This window comes from Gopherus evgoodei, chromosome 4 (genome assembly GCF_007399415.2).
Source record: "Gopherus evgoodei ecotype Sinaloan lineage chromosome 4, rGopEvg1_v1.p, whole genome shotgun sequence".
In the NCBI taxonomy this organism is placed as follows: domain Eukaryota; kingdom Metazoa; phylum Chordata; order Testudines; family Testudinidae; genus Gopherus; species Gopherus evgoodei.
Genome location: NC_044325.1, coordinates 125,861,970 through 125,884,361, shown reverse-complemented (window position 1 = coordinate 125,884,361; position 22,392 = coordinate 125,861,970). Strand labels below are relative to the sequence as shown.

The 22,392-nt window shown below is 50.3% G+C and overlaps 2 protein-coding genes, 1 long non-coding RNA gene and 1 pseudogene across 3 annotated transcripts in view; 1 reads left to right on the top strand and 3 right to left on the bottom strand.

The window, feature by feature from the left end:
* The window catches only part of LOC115650666 (zinc finger protein 501-like), a 1,041,190-nt gene that overhangs the window by 596,253 nt on the left and 422,545 nt on the right, over window positions 1–22,392 (top strand). The gene's annotated exons all lie outside the window — the stretch shown is intronic.
* Window positions 47–2,876, bottom strand: LOC115650682. The gene is made up of 3 exons (XR_004000192.1): window positions 2,643–2,876; window positions 707–795; window positions 47–62 (listed from the first exon to the last, which is right to left on the bottom strand). It is a non-coding gene; the product is annotated as an uncharacterized LOC115650682 (long non-coding RNA).
* On the bottom strand, window positions 9,473–10,780 carry LOC115650678 (zinc finger and SCAN domain-containing protein 16-like). The gene has a single exon (XM_030560964.1). It carries the CDS (start codon window positions 10,641–10,643, stop codon window positions 9,888–9,890), a length of 756 nt encoding a protein of 251 aa, XP_030416824.1. The 5' UTR covers window positions 10,644–10,780; the 3' UTR covers window positions 9,473–9,887.
* The window catches only part of LOC115650679, a 202,751-nt pseudogene continuing 200,647 nt past the window's right edge, over window positions 20,289–22,392 (bottom strand).

Sequence of the window (22,392 nt, the reverse complement as noted above, 5' to 3'; positions counted from 1 at the left end):
TCCAGCAGAGCCCACTCTTCCCTGGTGAAATACAAAGCCACCTCCTCGAAGGTCACCGGCCTCTGAAAAAGCAAGGGTCCAACACTCAGTACCTGCTACCCCACTCGCACTCCCACTATTTGTGAGGACGAAAAGCCAATCAAATGCAAGCTCTAGGTGGATCACAGTCAGAGTCCCAGGTTAAGGGGACCAATTGAGCCCCTTTTCTCTCCCAGCAGATCCATCACACCTACTAGCCACAGACCGATACAGGAGATGGAGCGCCTAGCAGGGACCAGGGAGAGCTCCCTGGTAGGAAACCCAACACTCTCCTCATTGTGAGGAGCTGGATATGAAGAGAGGGGAATCTGCCCTAAACCTCACTGGTGGGTGCCCCTTTCATATCTACAGCAGCTGCTGGTCAGTAAGGTCAGGCTCCAGCACTTGGAGTCTGGTCAGTTTTCCTAGCTCTGTGTAGGTGGGTTATTTTTTGTTTCACAAATTAGGGTATTTCCACCTCCTAATGTCATGGGTCTGTTCCTAGAATCTGGGCCACTTATTAAACAACTCCCAGCAGGTTTGTCACAAGCTGTCCTCCTCTCTTCCCCACCCTGTGCATTTCCTGCCCCGCTCCAAACCAGACTGTGCAAATCTTTCAATCTCCGGTGTATTTCCTGTTCCTCTTCCTCCTGCAGGAACACACCAGCAATCCCCCGATAATCCCTACCTGAACAGACTCCTCTGGAGTCATTTCTCTTCCCTCTCCTGTGGGAGGATGGGATGAGCTGGAGTGAAACATGGACGTCACTGTGCAGCCTGGGAGGGTGAGAAGGGCAGTTGTGGGGGTTTCAGAACAGGCTTTAGTTAAATTCACAGGAAAATTCTCCAAGGCCTTTTCCCTGCAGACAGACATCCGAGATTCTGTCATCCTGGGAAAACGCTCAATCTCTTTATTACAGTGCAGACCTGGCCCCTCCTGCCAGGCTAAGGCCACAGACACATTTTTAACCTCCCTTCTCCTTCCCCTCATCCCGTAACAAAGTCTCTGACCACAAGGCTAGAAAAGAACAGAACCAAAGGAGTCATTGTGAGGGATTCCCTCAGACACTGCCCCCACGGCAGTCACACCCCAGCAGGGGAAATATGGAGTCAGGAAATGGCTTTTCCTCTGTCTGATCCTTTTCTTGTTCACTGGAAAGTAGTTCTGCCCAGGGATGCTGTAATACATGTGTCTGGGTGGATTAGAGAGCTGGAAATCTCTCCCCACTCATTTCTCCCACAACCCCTTTCAGTTTCTCCTTCCCCTGTCCTCTCTCCCTGCCCTTCTGTCTGGGAAAGCCCCATTCCTGGGAGCTTTGCTCTCCCATGGCTGGATTTGCTCCTGGCAATTGCTAATGGGAGGGGAAAAGAGGAGAGGCTGTTTGTGTAGAGTCACTTTCTTGCTAGTCCACAGCACTTTCCCAGAGGTCGTTCAGTTACCTGGAGTCTGTGGTAAAATTTGTATTAACAGGGCCCAGGTCTGCCCCAAGGGGCTAGTACAAGCTGGAGAATGTCATCACCTGGGCCAGGCAGAGAAGCAGTTTTAATTAAGGTCACTTCCCAGCACAGAACCCCCGCTGGGGGAGCAGCAGCTGCTAAGCCTGGTCTCCCAGATCACAATGGAGGCTGCAGCATCTAATCCAGGAAGTTGAACCCCAATGTCCAGAGCAGAGAGGGACAGAGCATTTGAACAGCCTCCCCTCCTTTAGCTCTCTGGGGAGACCAGCTAATGAGAGCCCCTCGTCACAGGGAGAATTGCTAGTCTCATTTGCCTCACTGTCCATCTGGAGTCACTCCTTGTCTTTCCATGCAGTGACTCTGGAATAACAGTGTTCTCAATGAAACCAGATTTCAGAAAGGAGGAGTCCAGAAGGCTGTGGAAGAGACCATTGTGTGGCAGCGCTGACCCCCTTCCCAACTTGTTCACCCCCCCAGATCTAGGACAAGGACTGCGGGTGGGCATGAATATTCCCTATGGGACCGGAAGCTCCCGCAGTTTTCAAGAGCGGAAAATAGAAAAATCTGTGATTTCACCTCACAGTGTTTGATAAGTGGATAGAAAGTTATCATGGTGAGTGGGCCTGGCCGGGGACTGCCTGGCAGTGCTTGGAGCCAGGATTCTGGCACAAGCTGATCAGAGAGAAGGATCATGGTTAGTAGCAGCCCCCAGACACCCCCAATACCCAGAGCCAGGGGGCCCCAGACATCCCCCTAACCCAAGTCAGGGTCCTGCCAGATATTCCCTATCACCCAGTCCCCAGAGTCCCTGGCCAGGGACCCCAGATACCCCCAGAGCCCCCACCAGCTACAGTGAGAGCTAGACACTGGTGAAACGGAGAGAAAATGGGACACAAACGGGGGAGGGGAACAGGGAACTTCTCAGGGATTTTGGGGGGGGGGGTCACCCTGGATGCTGCTCGTTGCTCTCTAGAGAGAAAGGGGACAGGACTGATGGGGATGGGGGGGGGTCTCCACGGGAGGGGGCAGCGGTAAATCCGAGGGGATCTCAGCCCCTCCCCTTTCTCTCCCCGCTCCTCGGGGATCAATGGCTCGTCTCGCCCGCGTCCGGGCTGGGCTGTACAGACACTTTCCACCCGCCCCTTTCCCAGCCCCCGCTCCGGTACCTGGAGGCTGTAGCTCCGCAGCGGGGCAGGCTCCAGCGCGAGCAGGGCCCGGGCCCGGGGCAGTTAATGAAGGTCTCTCTCCCGCCGCGATCTGCACATGCCCAGAGCGTCAACTGCACAAACCCTCCTCCGGGCGCGGGACAGGCTCCAACGGCTCGGCACGAGCGAGGCAGAAGGGCAGCGCCCCGCGCGCATTCTCGCTCCACCTCCGCCGCCCTCGTAACGTCACTTCCGTTCCAGAGAGACTCCGGAACTACATCTCCCAGCCTCCTGTGGGGGGGGGCGTCCGCCCTCTCCAGCCCAGGTGAGGGAGGGGTTCAGCAGTTGAAACTGCGCATGCTCCATGCGAGCCTGGTGGGGGTGGGAGAAAGAAGGTGTTGCTGCCTCTGTATGAGCCGGTGAGTGAGAGATCCCGGGGCCTGTCGGGAAAGTGACTCTCTGCCCCCGGGAACCTGGGAGAAGCCTCGGAGCTGCCTCGGCCCAGTGGAGCTGCAGCAGGATCTGCCCCGGCCCCGCTGGGATGGGGGAGCGGAGCCGGGCCCGGGGGGTCCCTGCGGGGGGAGGGGGTGTCGGGCAGGGAGGGGAGAAGCCGGAGTTGCGGGGGTGGGGGCGGTTGAACTGTCTCTGTGCAGCCAGGAAATTCCCAGGAGGGAAGTGGCGGGCGGGGGGAAGGGAGTTAATTGGATCCTGTCCCTGTTTGTGCCACTTGCCTCTCACCCCTGATACAAATTCTCTCTAGTTCTGCCCCTTTTCTCTCTCAGTGTCTCACACCGAGCTCTAAAATCTGGGGAGATTCTTTCCTTTCCCCTCAAATGATCTGCTCTCTTGACACCCCTGATTTCCCCCTGGTCTCTCCAGGATTCTCAAGTGTCCATTTAAAATCTCTCCGATGTATGGGGGGGGTTCCCCACCCATTTTATCTTCAGCGAGAGGGAAAGTCTGGGACTGCCTTTAGTCCCTGCCTGGCGTCTCCTGGGCAATGGAAAACATCCCTTGTTTGGTGCTGCCAAGAGGATCCTGCAGAGCAGAGACATCCCTGGGCTTGGATCAAAGGGGGAGTTGGATGGAATTTATCACACAACCCTCCCTGCTCCCCAGCCCCCCACGGGAGAATCTAGAGCAGGGGGAGTCATTCCTCACCTGCACTCCCCGAAGAGCTGCTAGGACTCCTTCCTGCCAGCTACTCACCCCTGGATTCACCCTCAGCTCCTGGGATCTTTCTGCTCCAAAGGCTCCAGAGTCCTGGGGTGGGGAGGGCGTCACTGCACAGTCTGAAATACAAGGGAGGTTTCTGGAATTGAAGGAAGGAGCAGAAAATGGAGAGGAAAGAAACAGAGAGAAAATGCTTCTTCTCTCTCTCCCCTCGCCCGCCTAGCAAGAAATATTATCAAGGACCAGTGTTAGGGGAATGGTGCCCCGGGGCAAAACTTGTACTTTGGCACTTCTCCATCGCCCCTGGACAATCCCCCTTTATCGCTAGCTCCTGCACTCCCAACTCTTGCGCCTCCTTCACCCCTAACTCCTGCCCCCTCCTGTGCCCTAATCCCTAAACTGTGTCTCCTTTGCTCTTAACTCCCACACTCTCCTCCTGTGCCACCGGCCATTACCCCTCTCCTGCACCCCCTTCATCCCTAATCCCTGCACCCCCTCCTGTGCCCACATGGGGACACTGACCTGTGTGCATGAAGCAGCTGGCATTGCTGTCTGCTCCTCCCTGGAACCTGGGCACCCCTAGCAGCTGTGGGGGCAGGGCAGAGGGACAAGAAGCGACATCATCTGAATTCCCTGCATCCAGGTCACTTTCCTCAGCTGGGCTGCATAAGGGGAGGGCAGAGCGCAGCAGCTTCTGATGCTCCTCTCACAACACAGCCTAGGTGGGGATAGTGATCAGGATGCATGGAGCACATAGTGTTGCTTCTTGCTCCCTCCCAAACCTCTGTGGGGCCATGGAGGAGCATTGAGGCAGGGGAGAGCAGTGAGCACCTTTGCACTGCCACACGGTGCCCTTTGGCCCACTGGAGCCCTACCCCTAAGGCCGTTCAGACTCCCCATCACAAACAGTGGAGAACACAGAGAGACTGGCCACACACTAAGCAGTGGTAGCCTGGGGAGCATGTAATGGAGACTCAGGGGGGCTCAGCCTCCCCAAACCTTGTGTCACCACGGGGACAGTGGGGCCCATGACTAGGGGCCCCAGCCAAATTGGGCCCCCCTGGAAAAGTCTCCTCCATGTCAGCCCCAGGGCTGGAGGAGCTTCCACTCCATGCTATGGCCTGGGGGCTGCAGCAGGGACACAGAGCTTCTCTGGTCTCTGGGCCACAGCAGGGCAGGGGTAAAGGAGTGATAGGGTGGGGCCAGTGGGGCAAGGGGTGGAACAGAGGATGTAATGGATGGGGCCGTGGGTGGAAGGGGGCAGAGCCACAGACAGAATTTGGGGGGTGGACATGATCCTGGTGCTGGGGCCCCTGCACTTCTCCCTTTCCCTTGGCTTTGGCATCACTAGCTTCTGCTTAGCGAGTACGGTTCAGTGGTCCCCAAAATGTGGGGCATAACTCTTAGGGGGACACAGAGGAAGATTCATGGGGGCACTTCGGTGCCTGACCAGCCCCTATGGAGGGCAGGGAGGGAGCACCACTCTGCCCCAGCTGTTCCCCAACCCCACCCTCAGCCTGGGCCCCTGACTCCCAGCTTGGCCTCAACCCCCTTACCCGTGTCTGCACCCCTCTCCCCAGCAAGCAACAGCCACACTCCCAACTCTGGTTCTCGACCGTGGCTTCCAAGGGTCCACAGACATGAATAAGAGGGCACAGTGTGAAATGTTTGGGGACCACTGGTTTAGGATGATGTCCTCAGTCACTTCTGTGCAGTCCAATAAAAGCTATTCCTCACCCACTCACCCCTCCATCAGGACAGACTAGGTATGTTCTGCTGCCCTTCACTCATGCAGGAAGGATAACAACATTTCATTCCACTCAATCCTAAAGTGATTTGTAACCCACCACCATCCAAAACTGGTCATTTTGGGGAAGCGGCCCCATCATGCTGCATATCTAGGCAGAGTAGATCCACGATGACTCCAAGATCTCTTTTCTGATTAATTGTAGGTAAATTAACCCTCATCATATTGTATGTATAGTCAAGGTTATTTTTTCCAATGTGCATTAGTTTACATTTATCCACATTAAATTTAATTTGCCATTTTGTCTAATTCAGGGCAGCGTGGCCTTGCAGCCAGAGTCTGTAGTGCCACCCTTCGATGCTGGGCAGCGTGGCCTAGCGACCAGTGTCTATGGAGCCGCCCTTTGGTGCAGGGCAGTGGGGTCTGATGGCCCAAGTCCATAAAACACCCCTTTGGCATAGGGTAGCATGGTCTAGTGGCCAGAGTCTCTAGCTTTGAGGTGTGGCAGCCCCGGAAGGGGGAGCCAGGCCTACCCAACTCCACCAGGCCCCGACCCAGGGCCCTAACTGGTGTAGCGGCTTGCCACTGACTTAGTGCGGGGGGTTCTACCAAAACACGCTGAGCTTTGCTGGGTGGGAGGTACCACTCCGTCACCCTCCCTGGGTCACTTCCTACCAGAGTCTGTGTTAGGGTTTCCCATGAGATGTTGGGTCCTCTGTGTTTGGCTGGGCCGGTCGTCGCCAGGGTGCAGGTGGACCGTGGACGACTTCGATTCCCAGCACAGTTAGAGGCTGTGGCTTGCTCTCCACAGGAGCTTCCTAGGTAGATCCTTCCTCTACCACCTCCTGCCCAGAATTAGCTGGTCTCCCTCCCTTTATACTACTAGAGCACTTGGAGCATGCCCAGTCTTGCCAGGAGAGTGGGACTTCTGCTTCAGTACCTGGGGCTTAACCCTGTCTGGGCTAGTGCATGGTAAGCAGACCTCGTCTCACACACACACCCTTAAGAAGGGCCCCCGGAGGTGATCTGGCTCCCCTTCCTCCCCTCGTCTAGAAAAGAAATCCACATTAGCGTGAGTCTTATCTGGACAATGAGACCACAATGTCGTCTGTATACGCTGCTACGTATTGATTGTGCGGTAGCAAGAGCTTATTCATCAACCATTGAAAAGTTGCTGTGGCTCCGTGTAGCCCGAGCAGCATGGTTACAAAGTAGAAGAGGCCGAATGGCGTCGGGAAGGCAATCTTTTCCCGGCAGTTTGGTGTAAGGGAGATTGGCCAGTACCCTTTGATTAAATCTCGAGTTGACAAATACCTCGCTCCTCCAAGTCATTCTAGGAGTTCTTCCACCCGGGGCATTGGGTACATGTCGAACCGAGAGATAGTGTTAACATTCTGGAAATTGATACAGAATCGGGTGGTCCCATTGGGTTTTGGAACCAGAACGATTGGGCTGCACCATTCACTCTTCCACTCCTCAACTACGCCCATTTTGAGCATTGTATCCAATTCTTGTTGTACCGTGGCCCACATCTACCGGGGCAGTGGTCGATGGTTGTCCATCACTCTCTGGCTGGGCATCGTCGCAATATGATGGCTCATAAGATTGGTTCATCCTGTGTGGGTTGATAGCACGTTGGGGAAATCCTTTATGAGCTGTGATATTTGCTCCCACTGTGCCGTGGTGAGGTCGGTCCCAAGTGTTCCCGGTTTTGGGTCTAGGTGTTCCCTGGCAAGTGGTCCCCGTTCTGGGTCCAGGGGCGATAGGGTGATGAATAAGGCCTCCCTGCCCTTCCATGCCTTCAAAAGATTCACGTGGTATGTTCGGATGTTCCTCCGTCATCCGGGTAGCTGGACTTCATAGTCTACAGGCCCGACCTGTCGGATCACCTCGTAAGGCCCCTGCCACTTGGCCAGGAGCTTTGGTTCAGCCAAGGGCAACAAGAGCAACACCCAGTCCCCAGGGTTAAAACTCCGTACCTTAGCCCCTCTCTTATATATCCGTTCCTTTGTCTCTTGGGCCCGCAGCAGATTCTCCCGGGCGAAATCCCAAAGGCTTGGAGCCATTCTCGAAGGTGGGTGGTCCTGAGTACTCGTATCTCCTGTGCCTCCCAGTCTTCCCTCAGGAGATCCAGGATCCCTCGGGGCTGCCTGCCATACAACAGTTCGAAGGGCAAGAACCCGGTCAACTCTTAGGGTACCTCCCTTATAGCGAACAGCAGAGCTGGCAATAGTGTATCCCAATGGCTGGGATCTTCCTCCACGAAATTCCGGAACATGGACTTCAGCGTACCATTAAAACGCTCCACTAGACTGTCTATTTGGGGATGGTAAACTGATGTTCATCATGTGCATATGTTCAGGAGGCAGCACAGCTCTGCTATCAGTTCCGAGGATTTGTTAGTACCCTGGTTAGTCAGTGTCATGGTATAATTCCCCACTCTGAACCTTAGCATCCAAAAGATGGGGTACCAGCATGAATTCCTCTAAGCTCAATTTCCAGCTTAGTACTTGTAGCGCTGCCACCAGCCAGGAATTCCAGTGGCTGGTACACTCTGGCCCCCCCCCAAACCTTGCCCGGGGACCCCCCAAGACCCAGTCCCTCTGGATACTTAACAAAGTAAACCCTTTCTCTCACTGTTGCCTCTCCCAGGCTTCCCCTCCCTGGGTTACCCTGGAAGATCACTGTGATTCAAACTCCTTGAATCTTAAAACAGAGAGGAAAATGCACCTTCCCCCCTTCTTCTCTCTCCCCCTCTCAGACTCTCCCTGAGAGAGAAAGTAATCCTAACACAGAGAGAAATTAACCTTTCTCTCCCCCTTCCCTCCTTTCTCCCCACCATTTCCCTGGTGAATCCAGACCCAGTCCCCTGGGGTCTCACCAGAATAAAAAAACAATCAGGTTCTTAAACAAGAAAAGCTTTTAATTAAAGAAGGAAAAACAGTAAAAATTCTCTTTGTAAATTTAAGATGGAATATGTTACAGGGTCTTTCAGCTATAGACACTGGGAATACCCTCCCAGCCTCAGTATACAAGTACAAATTAAAATCCTTTCAGCAAAATACAAATTTGAACTCCTTCCAACCAAATACACATTTGCAAATAAAGAAAACAACCATAAGCCTAACTCGCCTTATCTACCTAGTACTCACTATTCTGAACTTATAAGAGCCTGTATCGAAGAGATTGGAGAGAAACCTGGTTGCACGTCTGGTCCCTCTGAGCCCCCAGAATGAACAACAACCAAAAACTAACAGCACACACAAACACTTCCCTCCTTCAAGATTTGAAAGTATCCTGTCCCCTGATTGGTCCTCTGGTCAGGTGACAGCCAGGCTCACAGATCTTGTTAACCCTTTACGGGCAAAAGAGATATGAAGTACTTCTGTTCTCTTAACTCTTACTTATCTGTTTATGACAGTCAGGATCTCCACAGGTATCCCAATCCTAGCGAAGACCTTCACGAGTTCGGTGCCAATCACCGGCGCCGTGGCTGCTCAGAGAGGAACAGCCTCAGGATAACGGGTTGCATAATCCGCGGTCACTAAAATAAATTGATTCCCTGTCTTGTTTCTTTCTAAGGGCCAAACCCATACTCCCAGACCTCTTGGTGAATGCTGGGCCAAAAAAATCAGCAAGCCACCCTCTGAAGGGTCTTTTCCCACCTCAGGTGTCCTGCCCAAGGGTTTGCATGTACTAGCTGTAGGAGGCCTCATCGCAACCTCCAGAAAACCAAGCAGCTCAGGTGTCCGTGGTTCCTGTACCACCCGATATAGGTGGTCCCAGTGGAGCTTAAACCGGGGCCCCTGCTAAGGTCTCAGGGTTATGTCCTCTCCAGTGCTGGGGACAGTGGCCTGCTCCCAGGCCCTACTCAGGGTCAGGTCCTTTCTCTGCTCCCTCACAAAGTCAGTATCCCACTCCAGCACTATCTGCGTGTCTTCCATGAATGGATGTCGGGCATTGGCGGACGCCTTCCCCGCCGTAGACATGCCTTCTCCGGTATCTGTGTCCGGTGTGGATCCGAGCAGTCTCCTTCCTGGAGAGGTAGCGCCTTCCATTTGTGGAGTGGGTGGTTGACATTACTGGAGGACCTCCCTAAATTCTGGTCAGTCTCGCCCCAGCACTACAGGGCAGGCCAAGCCAATCTGGGGGCCACGCCCACGTGGAGGACTTCCTCCCATTGGCCAATCTCGATCCTCATGTAGGCTGTGGGGTAAGGGCAGATGTCCTCATGGACACACTGTAGGTGTATCTTTTCCCCTGAGAGTCTAAGGTCCAGGACCAGCCCCTCCTGTAAGAGGGTCTGACTGCATCCCGAGTCCACAAGAGCATTCGTGGGGGTCCACTCAACCCACGCAGGGATTACTAATTTTTCTGGCCCCCTTTTCCAGGCTCTGTGTCCAGCAGCCTATACTTGCCCACAGCTGCAATCCATGAAGGGGCATTCCCGCTGAAAATGTCCCTGTTGTCCGCACTTCCCGCAATGGTCCCGGCCTTCCAAGGGCCAAGGCCTTTCCTTGGTGGGCTCCACCCCCCTCGTGGGGCCATTCCCTTTGAATCCGAGTCCGAGTGACTCTGTGCCTGGGTTTGGGGCTGGGAGGCTTAGTGGGTGTGGGGCGGGTGTTGGAGAGTGACTCCAGAGCCTCCTCTCCCTGAGGACTTCTCTTGACTGGCCTGTCTCTCTTGCTCAGGTTTCCGGACCTCCGTGGCAGTGCCTCGGCTTCCTCAGCCGCCAGGTAGTCCTCCATCAGGCCCACAGCTCCTGACAAGGTTGCCGGTTGGTGGCGTTGCACCCACGCTTTCACTCCTGCCGGGAGAATCTGGGTGAATTGTTCGAGCACCACCATCTCCCCCACCTGAGGCCCGGTCAAGCCTTCTGGCTCCAACCATCTCCAACAGAGATCCTGTACCCATTGGGCCACAGCCCGAGGTCGAGCCCCAGGAGGGTACTGTTCTTTATGGAGGTGCTGGCGGTACGTCTCAGGGCTAATGCCGGTCTGCTCTAAAATGGCCGCTTTCACCCGGGGGTACTCCAAGGCCTCTCGGGGATCAAGGTTATGGTAAGCCATCTGTGTCTGTCCCATCAAATAAGGGGCTAGCATGGTGGCCCAACATGACTTGGAATGCCTCAGGGTCGTTGCCTGGTCCCATCTTAGTGAGACGAACTGGCAGCTCCACCGGAGCCTCTCGAAATCCCGCTCCTGTGGGTATGGGGCTACAGCTCCCAGCGGGCACAGTAGAGTTGCCAATTGTTAGATTAGATGTTCCTGTTGTAATTGCTGCTGGGCAGCCAGCTCTCAGCACCTCACAGCGGTGTTGATAATTAGCAGGACTTGATAAGTGTCCGTCAGCATGGAGCCAGGGCGGCTCCTCGCTGATGGACCCCTATGTAGTCCCAGTCTCCTGGTTTCAGCAAGTGGCAGGGCTGCTATATATATAAAAAGACCTCACACATTTCATTAGTGTCGGCAATAATTAAGCATTGTGATGTTTATTAAATGACTATCCATCTGAGCCAGAACCAGTGGGGCGCAGCCGGTAGTTGCATTGGGCGCCCTGTTAGAATTTCATGAGGGCTGAGCTCCGTCTTTTGATTGGGAGTGGCCTTCAAAGGACATTTGGCCTTGTTGGTGAAGCTGCACATAAGTTTTTTATAATCTGTCCAAATATGCCAGATTGTATTACAAAATCCTTAAATAAAAGTTTTACAACAGTTTTGGCATCTGCCTTTTTACAAGGAAATACATTACTAAAACTGACACATACTTACAATTACAACATTTAAACATCTAAATAAAATCAGTCTAAATATTTCCAAAAGATTCCCAGAGAGGGGAAAGTGCTGCCTGCCTAACCTTGACAGCTTTACCAACATTATGTTGCTGACAGATAACACACTGTTGGTAATACTGCTGGGCCACAGGAAAAAAAACCCGGTACAAACCAGTTTTATTTAACTACAGCAATCATTTTCCCCCTTTGCTCATGCATGCCGTCTGGTGATGTACATGAGCAAATAGGGCCAGAGCACCTGACGTGCAACCAGGTGGTGTTCAAGGAATGCCAAAGGTGATCTGGGTGTAAAGCATACCCAGCAACACTTCAAGAACAATTTGCGACATTTCAGTTGGTAACAGCTTTTCCTAATTTTTTTCTGAAAGGCAAAGAGAGCATATCTCTACCTCCTTGGGGTTGACAGATTATACCTTAAAATATTTCTTTACAAATATCCTTCCTGATTGCAGGCAAAACTGAGAAATTACAAAAAATATGGAGAGTAATTTAAGTATTTGTTTTATAGGCAAGTCAGGTTTTAATGGCTTTTATCTTTATTTAGGTGATTTGTATTAACAGAGACTTTTTTGGCTTGCCTTTGGATTTAAAGTTATCAGCCATTTAGGGACTCTGTCTTAAAAGGACACAATTAACTTAACTTCTGCTTTTAAACACACCTTGATTTGAAAAGGAAAACACAATTCATTTTGGCTCCCCTCTGACAAAGTGACCATTGATTACACAGAGCCACTTTATGGCTTAATGTGGGTTACTCACTATAGCTTCTATCTGCTATTTGTTACCAAAACAGATTTAAAATCTTTTACCGTTTTCCTGGCCTTCGCTGCCCTGCTGAAGCCACAACTTTTTTTTTATATGTATTTAAAAAACAACTATTTAAATCTTGTAAAGCATAAAATTACCTTAAGGATTAAATGCTAAATACCAAAATTAAACAACACTAGTTTCTTTTGTTTGGCAAAAGTATTTCTCAGTTTTACAACCCTAAAACACCACCAATTTATTTTAAATTTATAAAACAAAGATTGTACACACCAGGAGTGCTCTTTAGCAAATTTGACTAAATTGTTTATATAGTCAAATGATTTCACTTAAATAACCTCTTGCCTGGATTATTTACAGACATTCCCAAAGGAAACAAAGAATTTTCTTTCATAATGCCCTTTTTTTTTAAACATTTGTACATAGTTTCACTGCTTAATTCCCTCCAGTAACTACAGAGTTAACATCTCACTTTCTTTCTTTCAACTTCCTCAAACCGAGGTTGCCTGCTCCTTTGGGCCCGAACCTTTTTTTTTTTTCTTGTTCTATTATTTCTTTCCATAGGCACAGGCATTGTTTCACTCCCAATTTAACAGGGATGGTGGGTTTTTGACTAACCCCTTTTTATTTATTTATACACATCTATTTACATACACACATTACATTTGAATGCATCTTATTTAATAATAACCTTAATTCTTTATGTCTGGACTTAATACAATCTTTCCCTGAGGCGGTAACAACCCCTCAGCACCGGTGCATTATAAGAGAGGCTAATAGCAGGGCTAGGAACAACAGGGAAGATCAGGAAAAAGCCACATTAACAGCACTATAAAATGGGGGAGTTACACTCACTGACCATAGGAATAATGACTCCTTGCTGAATGCAGGAGATAATAACAGAATGGATTTTTTCTTGGCCTGTTTTGATAGAGGGTACAGCTGCACCTTGGGAAGGGGTCTTGCTGGGTTTAGGCGAATCTTAACGGGTTCGGCAGACCTAGTGCACCCACCCTGGTTCGCATGACCGGCTCACAAGGAGAGACCTTAGCCAGCAGTTCCTGTTGCAACAAGGAAGGGCTGGGGTCGGTCTCCTCCTTTGGAGCGTCCATGTACAATTTAATTTACATAGCAAGTCTGTTCCCAAAAGGTTAACTGGCGAACAAGGACAGAGGACCAAAAGAAACGGTCAGAGGTGAAGAGATGGGGTGGGGAATAGGAGTATTTCCCACCCCTACTGCATTTACTATCTCAGAAGTTAAAAGGAAAGAATGGAAGTCACTGGCACGGAGAGTAGATCGTGACATGCCAGTATCTAGCACACAAGTGGTATGCTTGCCATCAGAAATACAGGTTACATATGGCCCAGCCTCATTCAAGGGAATAAGCGGAGCAATGACTTAAAAGGTAGAGAGATATCTGCTGGCCAGCAGAGGTTTGTAAAAAAAAAAACCAAAAAAAACCCCCAATTTCTCCTTTGTCTCCTCTAATTGTTTCTTTAAGTTTCTCCTGGGAGTCCTTGAGACTCCTCCTTTGAGATTCACGGCACTGTATTTCTGTTTCTCCAGGCCAATCAAAATATGCATCAAACCTTGGCCAGAAGTGCACCTCTAAGGTGCGCAATCTTGTCAAGGTCAAAACTTTCCCTCTAAAGGGGACCGTAGTTTTGAATCATGCCTAGGATATCAATTCCACTTTTTCCAGAAACTTGCAAGTAAAAAGACTATAATTAGTGTACATATAAAACGCTGGTGTGCCTTTTGGTGGGACGGCACTTCTTTTGGACTCACCAACCCCCATTTCCCTGGAGTCTTCCTGTTTGTAGGATTCAAGCTCTCTATCCCTTGGTTACCGACTGTGTGATCCAATCTCACAATACCTAAGTTCCTGATTGCATGACCCGAACCCACAATCCCTAGCTCCCACAGCTTTCTGGAATACTGTCGCTCAGGTCACTCTCACCAATCATTCACACTTGCACACAACCACTGAGGCGAGACTTACAACCGAGGCCTACTCTGATGGGGACTCCAACTTATACCTAGCCACTTACCCATGGCCCTGTGCTGAAGGCATCACACTGGCCCTCTAGGGCTCTGCAACAGTCATACCCATTTATCCCCTACACCAAGATACTTAAGAAATGCATAGGGGAAACTGAGGCACCCACAGAGGATTCAGAGAAAACATTAAGAACCATCCCACTTCATCATAGTGCTATATAAAAAAAACCCCTTAATAAAAATTAACTTTTTTATTCTACACACAAAAGCACACAACTCATATTTTAATATCCGTTTATTTAACCTTTCCAATGCGATGGATGTGCCCTCTTTCCACCACTGCAGCTGCCCCTGAGTCCAGGCTAGAAAGGACCCGGGGTGGGAAGGGGGTTCTCCCATGCCAGAGCAGCCACAGAGCTGAAGCTGGGAAGAAAGGGGGTCTCTCCCCAGCAGCTGTAGCCCTGGAGCCTGTTTCTCTGGCTGCCATAGCCCTGAACATTCCAAATCCCCCCCACCCCCGCTTCTCACACATCCTCTGACCCCCACTCCAGGTTTGTACTCAGCATACTCAAACCTACCCCCTATTCCCCCCCAAAGCCACCACCTCACCTTATATGTGCATCTTCTTCAGGGTCTAGGCATCAAATTAGGGAAGCCACGCCTGCACAGCTCCATTCGTTAGGTGGGTGGCCCTTCATTCTCTCATGTGCGGCCGCCTAGGAGTGCACCTTAGAGGAAACTTTCCACGGACCACCTGAATGGAGCTGGGCCACAGTTTGAGAACCTCTGAATTAGAGAACATGCTTGTTTCAAGTTGTGCCATGCTGCCTTCTAGTGTTGTTTGGCAGCCACCTGCTTTGTCCACTGCTTGCAGAAAGAGCAGCCCATTGGAGCGCTACTGGTGGGGGCTTGGAACCAGGGTGGACCGACAGCCCCCCTATCAGCTCCCCCATGTTCCCTGTGCAGAAGCCACCCAGCAGATTATCAATTGACTATCAATTGTTCAGGTGTCCCTCCAACCCACTGTGATGTGCTCCTCCCCTCTGTCTTGGATCTGCTCCCTTGAACCTCCTGATTGCTGTTTGGGGGGCTGGTAGGGAAGGAGGGGTGCTGTTGTGAGGGTGTCCCCCTCCTCTGTTCTTGCCCCCCCATCTCCACAGAACAGGGACACATGTCAGGGCTGAGAATGGGGGGAACAGCTGCTGTCTTAAAGTCTCCCTCTCACACACAGGGGGTGTGTCTCTGTCTCTCTCTGCCATGCTGTCTTCCCCCCACCCCATTCATGTTGCCTTATAGAGTGTGAGGCTGCATTAACAACAATGTGTTAATGCTTGAGGGCTCAGCCAAGTGCAGTAAGGTATTCCCTGGGAAAGATCCCACCCTCTGATTCCACCACCTCAAACAAGCTTCACAATCATCATTTCTGTGTATAGTATTAAATTGTGTGTTTAAAATTTAGACTTTAAGACAGCAGCTGTTCACCACTTTCTCAGCCCTGTCATGTGTCCCCCTGTTCTGTGGAGGTGGTGGGGCAGGAATGGAGGAGGGGAACACCCTCACAACAGCACCCTTCCTCCCCTACCAGCCCCCTAAACAGCAATCAGGACATTCACGGGAGCAGACAGTCTTTTGTCTGGCAAAAAAAAAAAATCCCTGGAACCTAACCCTGCCCACCCTATTTACATAAATTCTTATGGGGAAATTGGATTTGCTTAACATCATTTCACTTAAGGTAGCATTTTTCAGGAACATAAGTACAATGTTAAGCAAAGAGTTACTGTATCTTTTTTTTAAATAATATAAAAATGTGAGGACTCTGTGGTGGGGCTGGTGCTATGAGCTTTGGGGTGTAGGAAGGACTCAGGCAGAAGGCTGGGGTGCAGGGGTGAGGGCTGTGGATGAGGGGTTTGGGATGTGGGAGGGTCTCAGTGCTAGGTCAGAGGGTTGGGGTGTGAGGGTGTCATAACCATACAGCTAAGGGTAGCCTAGAATTCCTCCTTACCTGTTATGGGTTAGGAAGCTCAAATAACCTGGTTGGCACCTGACCAAAAGAACCAATGGGGACAAAAGGTAATTTCAAATCGGGGGTGGCGGAAAGAGGTTTTGTTTGTGGTTTTTGTGTGTGTGTTTTCTTTTGGGAAGCAGAGAAGTATCAGGTCAGAAAACTCCTTCTCCTGTATATCACCCTAAAAAGTCTCTCACATTACAAATATTGTAAGTAAAAGCCAGGCAAGGCATGTTAAATTCTCCTTTGGTTTTGCTTGTAAATTTTTCCTTGGCTGGAGGGAGGTTTATTCCTGTTTTTTGTAACTTTGAAACTAAGCCTAGAGGAAGTTCTGCTGTGTTTTTGAATCTTTTGTTGCCCTGTGAAGTTGTCTTCCATCCTGATTCTACAGAGGTAGTATTTACCTTTTTGTTTTTAAATAAAATCCTTCTTTTAAGAACCTGACTGATTTTTCCATTGTCCTAAGCCCCAGGGGTTTGGGTCTTTGATCACTTTGTAACCAATTGGTTAAGATATTCTTCTCAAGCCTCTCCAGGAAATGGGGTGTAAGGGCTTGGGGATATTTTTGAGGGAGGAATAGGAACTACAAGTGGTCCTTTCCCTGATTCTTTCTTAAAAGTCTTGGTGTTGGCAGCGTACCGTCCAAGGGCAAAGGAGCTGTGCCTTGGGGAAGTTTTAACTTAAGCTGGTAGAAATAAGCTGTACCCCAGAGTTCAGAGTGGGGAAGGAACTTTGACAGGGCAGTGAGGGCTCTGGCTGGGGGTGCAGGCTGGGGTGGGTCAAGGCAGGGGATGAGGAGTTTGGGGTGCAGACAGGCTGCCCTGGGGCAAGGGCCAGAGAGAAGGATTCCCCGAGCCCTCTCCCCACAGGCAGCAGTGAGCTTCGTGGGAGGGCACCCCTACATTCCCCCCCCCCATCCTCACCACATTCACCTCACACCACTGTCACTGCATTTGCTCCTAGGGCCCTCTCAGGTACAGGAAGCCCTCTCGTCTCCCCCGTGGTGGGTGTCGCAGAAAGGGGGGAAGCCTCACTGGGGGTGGGGGTGGGGCTGCCCCTTGTCCAGCATGGGGCTGCCCCTTGTCCAGCATGGGGCAGGAGCTGTGACTGCGGGCAGGGGTTCCCCTCTGCTGGTGGAATGTCCTGCCAGTAAATGAAAGGGTCTGAGAGGGAAGGGGAGGCTCAGAGTCAGTCTGCCCTGGCAGGAGAGAAAGGGGGTCACTAGGACCCTGTGGTGGCAGTTAATGCAGGAAGGCAGCCTGGAGCTGCATGAGAGAGACAGAGATGCTCTGGGCCGGGGGGCAGGTGTGCAGGAGCAGCAAGTAGGGGCTGGGAGACGCTGGGAAGACGCTCGGGGGAGGCGCATGGAGGCAGCATGTAGGGATATTAAAGAAGGTACTAACAGTGATTCCCTGCAAGTGACAGTGACCTCCCAGTTTCACCAAGTACAAAAATCTTTTAGTTCTTCTGTTAAAATTTGTAAGCCCCTGTCTGCAGAAAACATTGAAAGATGGGAAAGATACTCTATTACTATGTAAAACTTACAAACAAGTTAATTAACTTTGTTCTTGATGTAAACACTATGCTAGCCTTAAACTGTTATTGATACAATGTAAACAAACAGACCCCCAGCCTCTGTGATTACAGGGCCAGAAATCTCATAGGAATTAACACACACCCCAAAAGTGGTGGAGACAGTAAATTAAAATATGGTTAAGATATGGAATGTATGTTAATGAATGCTTGATGTGCATGAATGGTTAGGGAGTTGCCAGCCTAGAAAGGAAGTATCCATCGGCCGAAGAATGTGTCCACTAGACAACTCCCAGAGGGTAAACTAGGATCCACCCCATCACCTGGAAGGATGAGAAACACAAACGTTGGACAGTATGAAGCCACTGGGAATGGGCCACTTTAGACAATATGGAGCCACCAGGAATGTGCCATCTGCTGATTGAGTCAGCAACAGCAGGATGAAACAGCTCCCATAGACTAACATAGGAATTAATTCCTATAAGAATGAACTCCAAAGACTGAGGACTTTGAGTCTCTGATTCTGCTGCCAGCCTCCAGGAGCATCAGGTGCATCTGACACAGACTCGGCTCCATCCTCATGACCAAGATACCTGGCCAGTAACTTGGCATGAGCAACTTCTAGGCTGGTAACTATAATACCTATACAGCCCCACCCCAACACACCTGGAGCAGGGCAAGCACAGACTGGAGGAAGGATTTAAAAGGGAACAGGCAAGCTCACTTGTGGGTAGACCTGGCAAGAGGTGGAGGGAGAGAGGCCAGGGGGCAGAGGCCATCTGGCTCCTTGGAAGCTCTGGGATGTGGAAAGAGGTCTCTGGATCCTCAGGATGCACAGGTTAGGAGACATGTGGCTCCTGCCTACTCCACATAGGGGCACCATTTGGGGGGGAAAGGGATAGATAATAAGTCAAAAAATATCATATTACCCCTATATAAATCCATGGTACACCCACATTTTGAATACTGTGTGAAGATCTGGTCACCCTATCTTAAAAAAATACAACGAAGGGCAACAGAAATGATTAGGCGTATGATTAGCTTTTGTATGAGAAGAGATTAAAAAGACTGGGACTTTTCATATTGGAAAAGATATGACTAAGGGGGGATATGATAGAGGTCTATGAAATCATGAATGGTGTGGAGAAAGTAATTAGGAAATGTTAATTACTCATTCATATAACAGAAGAACTAAGGGTGACCTAATGAAATTAATAGACAGCAGATTTCAAACAAGCAAAAGAAGGTATTTCCTCCAATCAAGCCATGGAACACTTTGCCGGGGGATGTTATGAAGGCCAAAACTGTAAGAAGGTTCAAAGAAGAACTAGATAAGGTCCTGGAGAATAGATCCATCAATGGCTATTAGCCAGGATGGGCAGGGATGGAACACCATATTCTGCATGTCCCTCGCCTCTGTTTGCCAGAAGCTAGGATTGGACAACTTGGTGATTGTGTGTTTTGTTCATTCCCTCTGAAGCACCCAGTATTGGTACTGTTTGAAAACAGGCTACTGGACTATATGTTCCTTTGTGCAGGCAGTGGTGGCCAGAGGCAGAGCTGGGCGGGAGTTTTATTGCCAGAAAATGGGGATTTACAGACAACAAAACTTTTCAAGGACAGATTGGTTTCAATGAAAGGTTTCTCAGGTCAGAAGGAGACACCCTAGGTTCCCCCTTCAGTAACCCAGTGGTTTGGGCACTCATCTCTGCTGTGGAACACCCAGGTTCAAGGTCCTGCTCTGACTCACTCCAATATAGAATGGGAACAAATTTGAAACCCTCCAGTTCTTTCACAAAACATAATCAGTTTCCAGCCTGATCACACTTGGAAGCCTCGTGTGCAAGGGGCTGTACAGAAGGGCACAGTACTGCCTTTCATTCATAGGGAATTAGCTGGCATCTCATTACCTGATCCCCTTTGAAGGCAGGTTCACACACATGGAAGGAGTTTCCCTGCACTAAGGAAGGTGCGCACATACCCACATTTAGATGGAAGTATTCTGCTAATAGCAATCCCCCCGCTGTTAGCGCACTGCATTCCTGCACACCGGGGTCAGTCTGGCTGTTCACCTCTCCTGCCCCAGCCTCATAAGTAGCTAGATTATCAATTCAGTCAGGACCACTGTGATCACCTTGTCTGACCTGTGTAACACAGGCCACAGGACTTCCCTGAATTAACTCCTCTTGGAATTGGAGCAAATCATTTAGAAAAACCTCCCATCTCAATTTAAACAGCGTCAATAATAAAGAATCCACCATGATGCTTGGTGAACAGCTCCCGTCTCATCAGAGCAACGACAACTGTCCTCTAGAGCTGAACAGCCCACAGGCCACTCTGATTTTTTTTTAAACAAAACTTTATTGGTAATTGTTTCAAATATGTTTACAACAAAGCACACTGTTAAAGAGGAAGTGGAGGCTGGGGGCGGGATGGGGGGTGTTTTGTTTTTTTCCAGTGAAACAAGTGTTGTTGGAGGACACAGAAGTGTTTCCCAGGGCAGTGTGGATGATATCCTCACCCTCTAGATGGGACTCTCAAGCTTCTTTGTGGGAAAAGGGGGTTTGGGGGGCAGGCCTAGCCACAGCTCTCATCTATTTATAATATATATAATTTATCTATGAAACCAAAATCCAATCCTGCCCCCACCTGCTCCGCACGCACCCTTCTTGGGGGGCCCCTGGTCCTAGAACTCAGCAAACTCCTTGGCGCACTTCTCAGTGGTTGAGACCCGGATCTCCTCCTCCTCATAGTCATCGAAGTTACTCGTGTTGCTAGGGCCTTTGCACTTTGGTACAAAGGAAGCTTCCACCTGCAAAGGGAGAGGAGGGAGAGGTTGGGGACGAGGTAAGGGATCAACATTTGTATACACCCACACACTCCTGGGTCTGCTAGGGATGCACGATCAGGCCCCAACTTTGTAACAAGGCAGGCAAGGATCAGCCCCCCTCCCTCCCCCTCCAGCCAGAAACCCTCACACTTTGCAATCGTGGAAGGGGGAACCCATGACCCCGCTTAGGAGCCCAAAATCAGGGCCCCCAGCACTCTTTAGCGATGCAGGATTGGGCCCCTTAGCAACCAAGTGAGGGATGCAGAATTAGCACCTCCTCAAGACCCCTTTTATCTGCCCAGGCCTCCCTCCTCTTACTTTGCAATCAGGGAAGGGCAGGGGGTCATGAGCCCCTTGGATTCCCTAGTTGCATCATCAGTAGGGTTTTAATCAAGACTTTAAGCACAGCCCTCACACCTGAGCTAGAGGAATAATGCCATTAGCTGGCAGCAGCAGTAGTAGGCTGTTATCCTCAGGAAGTAGAGACAGGACCATGCTTTTGCAACCAAGTTACAAACAGGTGACTGAGGGCTCCCTACTTTAAACCAATGCTGGGTGAGCATATCTCCCCTGTGGAAGTAGAGAAAGAACTGACAGGGATTTGCAGGGGATCTTAATGTATGACAGTCTCTGTTAGCAAGAGTTAGACTAACTGTAACCTTACTAACACGAGATTTGTAGAAGAGAGGATTGTGTGAGGCGAGTGGAAAAGAACTATGTGAGAAGTTGTTTTGACCTTGTGTAGATAATGTGTAGATAATATGAAATGTAGACTGGAGTCTTTTAAGTGAGAAAAACAAGATATCAGGATGACCCATGTATAAACAAAATGCAGCTGTTGCTTATTATTGTCTGTAACAAAAGTATAAATGCTGCTGTAACTGTTTACCTGTTGAGAGACCTGTCTAGGAAGGGGAGACCCTATGTCCTAGTGCACTCTCTCCCTGCTGTAGCTGCTAAACAGAATAAAGTATCTGACTCCGCTGCACCCAACCAAAAAGTGAGAACTAAGTTTTTCTCCGACAATTTGGGGGCTCGTCCGGGATGGCAATGCCTACTGAGACACAGGCAGCTGCTACAGATCGTTCCCCTTTGAATCCCATGGCTCCACAAGAGAGGTATGAGACCTTTTGAAATCTCTATTGGGGTATCGGAGGAGGACAGTCTATGGGGCCGTCTGTCCTTGTTGGGCTTACGCCATCTGAACTTATTGACTGTGCAGCAAGATCAGATGCAGAGCGGTGCTGGGGAACTGTTTCGCAGTGCCTAATAAGGTTAGTTTGAAGTGGTGCTGGGGACTTAGTTTTGCCACCCCCAATAAGGTAGTTGTATGCGGTGCTGGGGAACTGTTAGTTTGGCCACCCCCAATAAGGTTAATGCATAAGGGAAATGCATTAGGTATGCACCGGCGCTGAGGGGTTGTTACCACCTCAAGAGTGGTTGTTATCGCCTCATGTGTATTGAGTCCGGATGTCAGGTATAGATGCATTGTGGTATTTAGAAATAGAGCCCTTGGTGTGTGTGTGTGTGTGTGTGTGTGTGTGTGTGTGTGTGTGTGTGTGTGTGTGTACACCAGTGTGAATGACTGTTACCGGAAGACGCCCAGAGTATTCTGCGAAGTCGTTTGGCGCGTGACCAGACCTACTCTAACGCAAGCCCAGTAACTAGAGGATCTGTAGAAGATCCGACCCACGGGGGCTGACTCAGCCTGGCATCGTCCAGCGAGGAAGCTACCTGGGTCTAGGAGCGTGTGAACCCATCTTCCCTCCCACTTCCTTTCCGTGTGGGCTACTGACAGTCTGATCATCTCACTGGATGCAACGAGAGTCAGTGGTGCCATCTCCCTGAGACTAGCCGACGCTCTTTACTGAAGGGAGATGTAGGAGGGTCGTGGCCATTCTCGTTAGCCTCTCCTGTGTGAG